General features: G+C 35.8%; 1 protein-coding gene across 3 annotated transcripts in view; it reads left to right on the top strand.

Annotated features, from left to right (window-relative positions):
• Positions 1-13,659, top strand: part of GTF2E2 (general transcription factor IIE subunit 2) — a 79,576-nt gene that overhangs the window by 49,069 nt on the left and 16,848 nt on the right. For 2 of the 3 annotated variants that reach the window (XM_055334674.1, XM_055334673.1), the window contains one exon: positions 5,867-5,960. In XM_055334674.1, coding sequence (XP_055190649.1) covers positions 5,867-5,960 — 94 coding nt within the window. Of the gene's footprint in view, positions 1-5,866; positions 5,961-9,248; positions 9,475-13,659 lie in introns of those variants that run through there. The other variant, XM_055334675.1, reaches the window with a different exon arrangement.

Below are 13,659 nucleotides of genomic sequence, written 5' to 3'. Positions count from 1 at the left end.
GGGGCCTCTGTATTGTTTTCCACAGTGGTTGTACCAGTTTACATTCCCAGCAATAGTACTTGAGAGTTCCCTTTTCTCCACATTTTATCCACTAGTCCTATCCTATCTTTTTAATAATGGCTGTTCTGACAGGTGTGAGATGATATCTCATTGTGATTTTTGCATTTCCCTGACTGTGATGTTGAGTATATTGGTGGCCATCTGTAGGTCTTCTTGGGAAACATGTCTGTTGAGATCCTCTACCAATTTATAAATTAGATTGTTTTTTATTATTAAGTTCCATGAGTTCTTTATATATTTGGGATATTAACCCCTAATCAGATATTTGAGTTGTTTTTCTTTTTGTTATTCCAACTGGGTCATTTCCACTATCCTGTTCTGATCCATTCTTCTGTATCATCTGATCCGTAATTAATTCCCTGTATTGTATTTTTCCTGTCAGTTGTATTCTTTAGCTCTGATTCTTCAGGTCTCTTTTTAAATTTCCTCTTTGTTGAAGTTCTGTGTTCCCCTATTCTTCTGAATTTGGCGAGCATTTCATTGAATTTATAATCTGGTAGATTGCTTATCTCTATTTTGTTTAGGGTTTTTTGTTTTTGTTGCTTTTAGATTTTGTTTTGTTCCTCTGAAATCTATTCCTGTGTCCCCTTACTTTGCCTAGCTGCGTTTCTATATATTAGATCAATTGCATGTCCTTGTTTTGAAGGAGTGGCTTTATGCAAAAGGTGTCCTGTGGGGCTCAGCTGTACAAACCCGAGGCAGGCACCCTGGGGATATCCCCTTTGTGAGTTGTATATATGTACTCTTCTTTTGTGTCTGGGCTACAATTGGTGTGAACTTGTTGATGTGCAGGACTGTCCTTTGTGTCTGTGAGGCCCAGTGGCAGCTGCTAGTGGTTTACTGGTGAATAGAGCTGGCCTCTGACCTATCTGGCTGAGAGACCTGCCTGCAAATAGCTGCAGGCACTCTCTACTGTGCATGGCTGGAATCCCCAGAATACAGGCTATTTGAGAGTGGATTGCTGGTGCTATTGGAAGCTGCCTACTGGGTGGTGGGTGGATGTGTTGTGGAAGGGCTCCGATGCATGCAGATGCTGCTTGGAACCTCTTTCTTTAGATTGCAGAGTTTAATCTTTTTATATTTTAATTACTTCAAGGGGATGTCATTTTGCTATTAGTTTTCTATATGCCTTCTTGCATTTTTGTTCTTTTATTGCATTATTTTTTCTTTTTAAAGATTTTATTTGAGAGAGAGCAAGAAAGCACAAGCAGGGGGAGTGGCAGAGGGAGAGAGAGAAGCAGGCTACCCTCTGAGCAGGGAGCCCCATATGGGGCTTGATCCCGGGACTCTGGGGTCATGACCAGAGCTGAAGGCAGGCACTCAACCAACTGAGCCACCCAGGTGCCCTTCATTACTGTTATGTTTTGTGTTTATTTATTTTTGTGGGGGAGAGAGAATCTTAAGCAGGCTCCATACTCAATGTGGAGCCTGATGTGGGACTCTTATCTCATGACCCCAAGATCGTGACCTGAGCAGAAATCAAGAGTCAGATGCTTAACTGACTGAGCCACCCAGGTGCCCCTTGGTGCTTTTTAAATACTGAAATGTGTAAGTTCTTTTCTCTTTTCCTTCATGTATATTCTATAGCTATTTTCCTTGTGGTTACTATGGGGATTATATTTAACCTCTTAAAGTTATAACATTTTTATTGGTTTGTATTTATATTAGCCTAACTTCAGTAGCATATTAAAGGTTTACTGCTTTACAGCTGCATTCCCACCCTGTTTTTTTGTTGTAAAAGTCATAATATTACATGTTCACACATTGCTCGAAAACATAAACTAATAATTCTTTATTTATTTATTTATTTATTTATTTATTTATTTATTTATTTATTTATTTATTTATTATCTATCTATCTATCTATTTATCTATCTATCTATTTATTTATTTATTTATAGACACACAGAGAGAGAGGCAGAGACACAGAGAGAGGCAGGTCTCCAGGATCACACCCCAGGCTGCAGGTGGCGCCAAACTGCTGCACCACCAGGGCTGCCCCCTAATAATTCTTTTAAATCTATTAGTCTTGGGGCAGCCCGGTGGCTCAGCAGTTTAGCGCCGTGCTGCCTTTGGCTCAGGGCATGATCCTGGAGTCTGGGATCGAGTCCCACGTCGGGCTCCCTGCAGGGGGCCTGCTTCTTCCTCTGCCTATATCTCTGCCTCCTTCTCTTTGTGTCTCTCGTGAATAAATAAATAAATATGTAAACAAATTTTTTTTTTTTTATCTAGGAATATTTTTTTTTTTCCTTTTGACGGATAGGTTTGCTGGATAGAAGATTCTTGGTTCACAGATTTTTCTTTTAGTATTTTATATATATTAGCCTGCTACTTTTCTGGCTTCTAAATTTTCTTTTTAAAAATATTTTATTTATTTATTTTAAATAGAAGGTGAGTGTGAATGGGAGGGAGACGGGGTGGGGGAAGAATCTCAAGCCAACTCAGCACAGAGCAGAGAGCCTAATATGGGGGGGGTGTCTCATGACCCTTAGATCATGACCTGAGCCAAAACCAGGAGTTGGATGCTTAGTTGACTGAGCTACCAGATAGCTACCCTTGACCTCTAAAGTTTCTGGTGAGAAATGCAGTCTTTTTGAGGATCCCTTGTATGTGCTGATTTGCTTCTCTCGCTTTCAAGATTCTTTTCATCTTTTGAAAGTTTATAATGTGTCTCATTATAGGTTTCTTTGAGTTCATATTCTTTGGAGTTCATTGAGCTTCTTGGGTGTTTATTATATTCATATCTTTCCTCAAGGGAAGTTTTCAGTCATTCTTTTTTGAAATATAGTCTGCCCATTTCTCTCTCTCCTTCTGGGATTCCCACAGTGTGTGTTGGTCTGCTTGTTGGTGTCCTAGCAGTCTCTTAGGATCTGTTCACTCTTTTTTCAATTCTTTTTGTCAGTTCCTTAAACTTAATAATTTCCATTCTTCATGTTCAGTGATCTTTATTTTCTTCTCCCTACTGAAAAATACTTTTGAATCCCTGTAGTGAAATTTTCATTTCATTTTTTTGTACTTTCAGCGCCAGGATTTCTTTGTGATTTCTATCATTATCAGTATTTCCATTTCATTAATATATTGTTTTTACTTTCTCCACATTTTCCTTTAGTTCTTTGATCATCTCTAGGGCAGTTGTTTTGAAGTCTTTGTTTATATATTTACCATCAGGTCTTTTTAGGGACTGTTAATTTAGTTTTTTCCTTCAAATGGGCTATGCTTTCCTGTTTCTTTGTATGCTTTGCGATTTTTTTTGTTGAAAACTAGACATTTGGATCTAATAATACGATAATAACTCTGGATATTGGATTCTCATCCTTCCCCAGGTTTTCCTGTTTATTTTCTTTTTGTTTTAGATTGTTGTAAGGTGTCTCTGCTAAGGACTAGCTGGAGGTATAAACTTAATATTTTTAAAGGACTTAGATTCTGAATCTTTTTCCTCAGCATGCATTGTCACTGTAATTTTCTTTGTTTATGTAGTTGTTTTTGTATGTATTTAACTTTGTCCTAATCTTCCCCTGGAAGTTGCAAGGCTATTAAAGACTTAGAATTTCAAAATAGTTACAGGAGACTGATGTTGCCAGTGTAATTGTTGTCTATGTTGGGAGACAGCTTCCTGGTGCTTCTTACAGTTTGCCTTCTTTCTAGAATCTTCTATAATATGTTTTGAAATTAGGAATTATCAGATCTCCAACTTTATTCTTTTTAAAGATTGTTTTGGCTGGTAAGAGTCTTTTGCCACTCTACATTAATTTCAGGAAGAATTTTTCCACTTCTTCAAAAAGCACCGTTGGGAGTTTTGGTAGGGATTGCATTGAATCTGTGCATTGTTTTCAGTACTATTGATATGTTAAAAATATTAAGTCTTCTAATCCATGAACATGGATTTTTTTTCATTTATTTGTGTTGTCTTTAATTCTTTTTATTTATTTATTTATTTTAAAGATTTTATTTATTCATGAGATACACAGAGAAGGAGGCAGAGATACAGGCAGAGGGAGAAGCAGGCTTCATGCAGGGAGCCCGACGTGGGACTCGATCCTGGGTCTCCAGGATTAGGCCCCGGGCTGAAGACGGTGCTAAACTGCTGAGCCACCCGGGCTGCCCTGGTCTTTAATTCTTCTCTGCACTGTCTTTTGAGTTCTCTTAGTTTATTTTAATATATAATGATTCACCACTTGGGCCCATTGGAGTCTATTATTTTTCAAAGTATTTTATGCATGAATAATTTATATAGATAAGAATGAAGGGGTGGTGGAAAATAGCTTCATTTTTTATAAGATTTTGACATAGCAGACTTCTTTATCAAGTATATTTTGGCAAATGCATCAGAAAGATAAAAGAATACTATAATGTCTTTTTAGCAAAGTGAAATGGTAAAGGCTCTTATCACACAGTATTCCATGGTGACTTCCTTCCTGTTGAATAACTTAATGAAAATACCTCAATTTTTTCCGTTCTTAGAAATAGGTCATTAAGTCATTGATTTTTTTTTTTTTAAGATTTTATTTATTCATGAAAGACACACAGAGAGAGGGAGAGACACAGAGGGAGAAGCAGGCTCCATGTAGGGAGCCTGATGTGGGACTTGATCCGGGACTCCAGGATCTCGCCCTGGGCCAAAGGCAGGTGCTAACTGCTGAGCCACCCAGGGATCCCAAGTCATTGATTCTTAAGCTTGAGATTGTTTCATCTGAGCTATTGTCATCTAAAGACTCATACTTTTAGACTTTATTCCTGTGATGCATTTCACCATTAGAGTCTAGAGTGAGTGCTACTATCTGGCTTTTTGCATTTTTTTTTTTTTAAGAATTTATTTTTTCGTGAGAGACAGAGACATAGGCGGGAGAAGCAGGCTCCATGCGGAACTCCAGGATCATGTCCTGGGCCGAAGGCAGGTGCTCAACCGTTGAGCAACCCAGGCATCCCAGGCTTTTTGCATTCTTGTTTTCATTTATTAATAATAGTGAAGTATCCTTTGTCAGTTTTCTTGTCATTGCTCTGAGAAGCAGGAAATAAAAAATTTAGAATTGTCTACTGTATATAATGAAAGCTAAAAGACAACAAAGATCACTCTGTGGTCTTTTATGTCTTCTTGAAAGATGATACAACAGTTTGGGCAATGCAGTAAGAAAATTGAAAGGTGGCTTTTCACTGTTGCATCACACTTCTAGGTGATTTAATCATTCTCTCATTTTTAAAAAAATACTATTTTAGGGCAGCCCCGGTGGCACAGCGGTTTAGTGCCGCCTGCGGCTCAGGGTGTGATCCTGGGAACTTGGGGTCGAGTCCCACATAGGGCTCCTTGCAGGGGGCCTGCTTCTCCCTCTGCCTGTGTCTCTGCCTCTCTTTCTCTCTGTGTGTCTCTCATGAATAAATAAATAAAATCTTAAAAAAATACTATTTTAGTTTTATTTTAAAGCATAATGGAAATAATTGATGGATAACGATAAATAAGTGGCACAGTATTTTAAGGTAGAGGAAAAGTAAGAACACTAAGATCACACAATTTTTCTTAGATTTTTAGACCCCAGTGCACTCAAATCATAATTGCAACATAGATTGGGTTTTGTTTTTCAAAAATAAGTAATTTTTTTTTGTACTTTGGAAAATGTCTAAGATTTAGTCTTGAAATATCAATCCAGACTGCTCATGAAAGAAACTCAAGAATAAAATTGGGTGCAGTAGACCCTAACAGTATACTGAAGGTTAAAAGAAGTAGGAGTCCTTTGTTGTTTAACAAAAAATCTTTTGGGGTGATGTAATTCTGGAATTGACTGAAAAAAAAATTTTTTTTTTATCATTTAAGGCTTTAGGGGACCAGATAATATTTGTAAATCGTCCTGATAAGAAGAAAATTCTTTTCTTCAATGATAAGAGCTGTCAGTTTTCCGTGGATGAAGGTGAGCCTTTCTGTTATTTTTCAAGTATGTTACAAATATAGGATGACACAATTTATAATCCAAATATAACTTAAATTTTATAGTAGTGCTCATTAGCTTTATCATCTCTTAGAGCGTAGCTAATAATCTCAGCACTAACAGTGTTTCTCAATGCAATTTGAAATATATAATTTGAAAGATTTTAGGTTAATTGTAATCGTATAGTAGGTTATGATATCTTATGCTTATAGCTCAGCTGTACTAGTTTATTTCTAATATTCTACAAGTATTCATATCTTGATGTGAAAGCTTGATACAGGATGGGAAAAAAACCTTTTTCTTGGTGACTGATATTCTCTTAAGTAATTTTTGAGTCTTTTGATTATCAGATTGGATAGGGAAAATGACTTTTTTCTGACTCTTGTCGAGTCAGATGCTAATAAGCTTCTGAGGAGTCTTGTACTAAATGTGTGATGCCTGTGTTTTGGATTTTAGTTAAAAAATATTTCAGGGGCACCTGGATGACTCGGTTGATGAATGTCTGACTCTTGATTTTGGCTCAGGTCATGATTTCAGTTCCTCCTCTTACGCCCCTCTCTTCCCCCTTGTGTGCAGGCCCTCTCTGTCCCTCTCTTTCTTTCAAATCTTTAAAAAATATTTCATCAGTATTTGTCAGATAAAATAGTAAACAAGAGTTTAGTCTTGGGAAATCTCTAGCATACAAGTAGAGAAATTCTCAATTAGAAAAATGTGATATTGTACTGTAAATCTGTAGTAATTTTAAACTGAAAGGCAAGAAAATAATTAAATGCCATATTAATTATAAAATTTGAAAAGTAGTACAAACTCATACCAAAAAATTCTAACAGTATAGAATTACATAAAGTAAAAAAGTGACACTAGATTGCAAATAGTGAAACTAACTGCTATAACTGTCTGGTAGTGCTAGTGACTCTTGTTTATTGTATCGAATAAAAGAGATTCTATTGAAGAAATAATGTATTAAAAATGCACATAGAATTCTTGTCCCTTTAGTAGCCCATACATGTCTTGATTATGACTTTGTATTTTGTACAATAGCGCTGAGATTTTTTTTTTTTAATATGTTATCTGGCTGTAGATATTTGGGCTTGTGGTGCTTGTAGATAGGAGTTCAGTCAACCTGAAGTTACTTTAGATGACCATGATTTGTTTTAGGAAATAGAATGTTGTGTTTTGGTGGAAAATTGTGCTTGAGAGTACTTTGCGTGTAGTTGGTTCTCAGTAAATGTTTGTTACTTTAGAAAATTTTTTTCAAAGTATTTCAGTTATTCTGTATTGTACTATGTAATAAGGTAAGCTTTTTGTATGTAAATTAGGTAGAAGTGAACTTCTTTAAAAATTTAAGTTTGGGCAGCCCAGGTGGCTCAACGGTTTAGCGCTGCCTTCAGCCCAGGGCATGATCCTGGAGACCCAGGATCGAGTCCCACATCGGGCTCCCTGCATTGAGCCTGCTTCTCCCTTTGCCTGTCTGTGTCTCTGCCTCTTTCTCTCTGTGTGTCTCTTGTGAATAAGTAAATAAAATCTTTAAAAAATTATTTTTGAAAGTTTAAAAGTTAATTCCTTTATTCTTTGACATAGTTAATCCATTTGAAAAAAAAATGTACAGTTTTAAAGAACATTGAGTATCACCTATTCAGGTGGGAAGATCTTACAGTGAAAAGTGTATATATTTTTTCCTTTCACTATTTTGGGTCCCTTTGTGGCAGTACTTAACTGGTTTAAAATTTTTTTTTTTTTTAAGATTTTACTTATTTATTCATGAGAGACACACAGAGGCACAGACATAGGCAGAGGGAGAAGCAGGCTCCATGCAGGGAGCCCGATATGGGACTTGTTCCTGGAACTCCGGGATCACGCCCTGAGCCAAAGGCAGATGCTCAACTGCTGAGCCACCCAGGTGTCCCTATTTTAATTCTTTGGGTGGTTTTTCCCTTAATGTATTAAATAATATGCTTGTATTTTTAGTTCTTGATTTTTCAGCTTGAAGTATTAGAATGACTTACTCTTTTATTGCTGATTAAACCTTCTGTCTCTCCACTTTCTAATACAGTATAGCACTTGTTTTAGTTTCTCTACCATTTTTCTGGTATCTTTAACAATCAAAATAATTGAATGTTCTTTGGGAAGTTTTAGCATTAAGTCTGCTCTTCAGATGGCAGCATAGTGTAACTTATCTGTTCTGTTACATAGATATTCAAATTGAAGCAAATATTGAGGTTACAGTAGCTCTTTAGGAGTAGTATGGAACTCTAGGATTTCTTGATAATATTTATTGGAGAAATTTTAAGAGTATACTTTCTGTTCTGCTGTAATTCTCACACTAATCATTATACCAAATCATTAGTATTTTCTGTCCCCAGTGTGATTTTTCTGTGGATATCTGTGTTTTAACTTTGCTCAGCCTTTTCCTGTTTGCGCATCTTTTTCTGTATTTCTATTTCTTAATATTACCCCTGTTTTCATTTGCCATTTTTTTAATGGGCTTTGTTGGCTTAAACTTTTCCCATCTCCTCATTACTTGGTTTATAAGGACAGGATGAGGATTAATTTTCTTTCTTTCCCTCCATCTCTCCTTTTCTCTCTGTAATTTATTTGAGGGAGAGATTGGGATGGGAAGGAGCAGTAGGAGAGGGAGAGAGGATTTTAAGCAGACTCTGGGCTGAACAGGAGTCCAGTGCAGGACATGACCCTGAAATCATGACCTGAGGTAAAACCAGGAGTCAGACGCTTAACCCGACTGTACCACCCAAGTGCCCCAAGATGAGGATTTTCACTTTTTTCCACTCAGATGATAAGTAACCATATATGCTTGGTAGTAAAATCCCACATATCTGGAAATAAATTATATAAGTTGATGTTTATTTTTTTTTCTATTAGAGATATTCTATAATGCTATGTGGCTACTTAGTATTCCATTATGTATGTGTACCTGATGAATGGATATTTTAAGTACTTAATGCTGCAGCAAATATTCTTAAACCCTTTACATGCTGCATATGTGTATGCATTCTTTATGTTAATGAAATAGCTATATATATCAGAAGGTATTGGGAAGGGAAATTGATAAGTTATTTTTGCATCTATTAAGTCTTTGTTGTTAGCTTATTTAATAGGTTTTGAAATGTATTACTAAGATTTCCTAAAACTGGCTGTCCTTATATGCCTAGAATAACCCTTTTTTAACTTTATATATCTCTGGACTCTTTTTCTATGTATTTAAGGACTTTTGCTTTAGTATCCAGTTTCTTTTTTTGTTTACTTTCTCAGGGTTTGGTTTGTGTGTGATGCTGGTACATCAAAAGAGAAGTACAGTTTTCCCTTCCTCTCTTCCTTCCTACCCTTTGCCCTCCCTTTCCATTTTTATGAGAATATTCAATTACTTGGAAGATTTGAACACAGATGCCCATGAGTAGTATTTGTCTTTGTTGCCTCTTTGACAGTATTCTTTATCTCTTCTTTGGTTATGTCCTTCATTAACTTTCCCACCTTGTGAATTAATTTTGGTAATTTTTGTTTTCCTAAAATCCATTTTTAATTTCAAATTTAATATGGTTTTGGGAGAGTATGGCCCTATAATTTAATTTTTTTCTGTAGTTTTCCCTTTTTTATTGCTAACTTTTTGTATTTGGACTTTCTTTTCCTTATACTGTTGGTTTATCTATTTTACTTTTGTATTTTTGTTTTAAAGGAAAATACAATCTGTCAAATCACCCTTTATGTACTAGTTTTTGACTATTTGGTATGAGTAGTGACTGAGCAAACATTAAAATCTGCCATTACTTTTTTGTTATGTTAATTTTGCTATTCCTTCCTGTATATGTTTTCCTGCAGAGTTTTTGGTTTGTTAAGATTTTTGACATTCATGGTGTAAGGATTGTGTTCAAAATCATTGTAAAGCATCCCTCTTGGTTGTATTTAATGTTCTTTTACTTTGAAATCTCTCATATTATTCTTTTAATCCCTTGCCCTTTTTTGGGGACTCATATTTTTCCCATTCTTTTACTGTATACCCTGTCATCTTTTGTTTAAATAATTTCTTTGTAATTGGCAGAAAGTTGGTTTTAACGTTCTGAAGTGTCATTTTATATTTATTATCTTTATTACATGATATATTCGCCCCATTATTTGGTACGTGTATAATTTTGGGAGGTTCTCATATACAAAGTGATTCTCTAGATCTCTAAGTAATTTGCTTAAACTTCTAGGTATCATTTTATCAACTTCATTTTTATTTCCTAGTTAACACTTTCTGGGGACTCTGGGTAACAATTTATTATTGTGTATTCATGAATTCACTTATTCAGCACAAATTCAGATGTCCTGTTATATGCCCCAGTCATTTTGCTAAATGCAGGGGACACAGTAATGAAGGAGGTATGCAACTCTCTGCCTTTGTGGAGTTTATTACATAGTTTTGAAGGATAAAATAGACAACATAAAAAATAAAAAATGATGACAGATTGTATCAAATTCTAGAAAAGAGACAAATAAAGTAGTGCAAGATAGTAAATCCGTAGGAGGGGTGGAACTCAGAGAAGACTGCTGTGGAAAAATGAGATGGAGCTAACCTTGCAAAGTACCAGAGTGGTGTCCATGTATGTGCCATTGTGGAGTTCAAGCAGAGAGTAGTAAAGGCGAAGGCTATAGTAAAGATTCTGATTTTTTTCATAGGTTAGTGGTTTTTAATCATTAAATCTGATTCAGTGCAGCCTGAGAACAAATATTTTGTAATCTGTTCGTTAGTCATATATAATTTCTGGATCATATAGCCTACTTTGAGACATAATTTCTTAAGTCAGTATAATGCAGGGAGGCCTGGCTGGCTTAGTCAATAGAGCATGTAACTCTTGATCTCCAGGTGGTGAATTAAGTGCCACATTGGGTGTAGAGCTTACTTAAAAAAAAAGTGGGGCCCCTGGGTGGCTCAGTCAGTTAAATGTCTAACTCTTGATTTTGGTTCAGTTCATAGTCTCAGGGTTGTGAGACCCCACACCCGGTTCTGCACTGAGTTTGGACCCTGCTTAAGATTCTTTCTCTCCCTCTTCCTCTGCCCCCCTCCCCCAGAAGTATAATACTCTAACTGTAATAGAAGGAGAAATAAAAGGAAATTGATTTATTTTTTAAAAATGTATTTTAATATTTGTAATCATTCAAGCATGTTTATATTAAAATATAAAAGGGATATAAGTAACAATTGTTTACATTAATATGTAGAGTCACCATTGAATGTGATAGCTACAAATGGATCAGTACAGGTGTGATGCAGTGGCAACCTATATAGCATAATTGGTGTTTTCCATAAGTGATAAAGAATTCTTGGCAGAGGTCTGCAAAATACACAGTGAAGTTTTTCAAAGGTTAATCGTACTGTATTCTCTCTATATTATACATTGTATGTTCCTAGAAAATCATGTGTGTATTAAACCAATATAAAAAGTTCTTTGTTTATATATGTAAACAGAATTTGGTTCTAGGCTCAGTTTTTCTTTTCTTTCTTTTTTTTTTTTTTCTATTCTTTCATAGGACTTTTAAAGATTTTATTTATTCATGAGAGACACACAGAGAGAGAGAGAGAGAGAGAGAGAGGCACAGACACAGGCAGAGGGAGAAGCAGGCTCCATACAGGGAGCCTGACCTGGGACTTGATCCTGTGTCTCCAGGATCAGCTGAAGGCGGCACTAAACCGCTGAGCCACCCAGGCTGCCCTCTTTGTTTCTTTTAAGGATTTTATTTATTTATTTATTCATGAGAGACACAGAGAGAGGTAGAGACATAGGCAGAGGGAGAAGCAGTCTCCCTGCAGTAAGCCTGATGCAGGACTTGATCCCAGGACCCCGGGATCACGACCTGAGCCCAAAGGTGGATGCTCAACTACTGAGCCACGCAGGTGTCCCCTAGGCTCAGTTTCTTATCATCAGCTGGTGTTTTTTCATTAATCTCTTTACTTTCTAAGAAAGATGGCTGGGAGGAAGAAAGATTTTTCAACAATGACAATATTGATTTGGAGCTGGATAAATTTTTTTATTTTGGTGTTGGGGTTGTCACTATTTATTGTAGATGTTTAACAGAATCCCTGGCTTCTTCAGGTGCCAGTAGTGTACCTTCCCCCACAGTGTGTCACAACCAGAATGTATCCAGACATTTCCAAATGTTCCCCATAAAACGAACTATCTGGGTTGAAAATTATTTTAAAGGTATGGTTTATGTTTATAAAATAGACAACAGTTAATTAAGACATGTTGTCTTCATGCTTCTTTTCTTGAATTCTTTCATTCAACACATTCAGTGATGCAAGAATGTCAAAGTGAATAAGGTCTCTGTTCTTGAGCTTACCTAAGACTGAGGGAAGATTGACACAGGAACACAGTGGTTCTTGCATACTATCATTGTGCTGTTTGTACACTATAGACACTTGAGGGAACAGTCACAACCTATAGGAACTTTAAGGTTGGGACACTATTGTAGTTGAAATGGTCAGTATGGCATAAATCACTAGTTTTTAAAAAAATGAGTTTTTGCTAATGATATAAATTGTGTTTCCAGAGAATATCCACTGAAATTGATTCATATTCTAACATTTGTCTTCTCTCACTTTTTGTTCATATTTTACTCAAAATGCTTTGTCCTGATTGCATTGATGAAGATATTTGTTTTAGCCCAGTAGGTGGCAGTCTTAGCTAAAGAGGCATTACTGAGTGATGAAGCTTTCCATCAGGCTGAGGATAGCCTTCATTTTATCTGTAATAGAAGCAAATCTTCTAAAATGAGATATAGCACAAAACGAGAGAGTTTATTTGTAATAATTTAGAAAGTCAAATAGGGTAAGTGAACACAGTAGTTTAATTTAGGTATATATCTTATTTCACAAAGCCATTTATTTCCTTTTATCAGGATCTTATTCATTTAGAGGCAGTATAAATGCAGTGGTCAAGAGGATGGTTTGAATAGTTAATCTGTAGGTGTATATGTTACCTTTGCTCCTTATTAGCTTAGGTGAGGTACTTCTGAGATTTCTCATTTATAAAATAGGAGTAATGGTATCTGTCTCATGGTCCTTATGAGAATTAAATGAGTTAAAAATAAATGTGCATAGAGCTTGGAACAGAGCCTGGCACGTAGTAATAGTAATAGTATTATTAGCTATTATTAGTAGAATTCGAAATATCAAATGGTATCAAAATACTAGGTGTTTAAATCTTAAATCTATTCTAGTTATTTATTCACATTTACTGAGCTCTCTGGTTATTGACTAGGTGGATCTGTAATTTTGTGTTTTGTTAGATAGCAAAGAACCAGAGCCAGTTTAGCCACGTGAGGTCACATTTGCAGTGATCTTTTGCAGTTTTGTAAAGTTTCTGGGCATTCCTGGTGAGAAATCCAATAACAGTCTGACTTTTCTTTCATTGCTGCTAATGATTTCAACTTTATCCTTAGAATACGGCCTTCTCCCAGAGCCCCTTTTCATGGGGCTCTGATGCTGTTTTAGTTCATTATTTTTTAATGGCTTTCTATTGTATGGATGTACCTTAAAACAATTTTTTTGATGCTCTAAGATAGAAATGCAATTTTTGATTTTGTTTTGCTATATGCTATTAAAAATAATACTTGCACATAAATATATGTGTCCTTGCCTGATTATTTCCTTATTGTAGTTCTTTAAGTAGAATTGCAAGATCAG

This window comes from Nyctereutes procyonoides, unplaced genomic scaffold, assembly GCF_905146905.1.
Source record: "Nyctereutes procyonoides isolate TBG_1078 unplaced genomic scaffold, NYPRO_anot_genome, whole genome shotgun sequence".
Taxonomy (NCBI): Eukaryota; Metazoa; Chordata; class Mammalia; order Carnivora; family Canidae; genus Nyctereutes; species Nyctereutes procyonoides.
The sequence above is the reverse complement of the archived record's forward strand: the minus strand, read 5'-3'. Positions and strand labels throughout refer to the sequence as shown.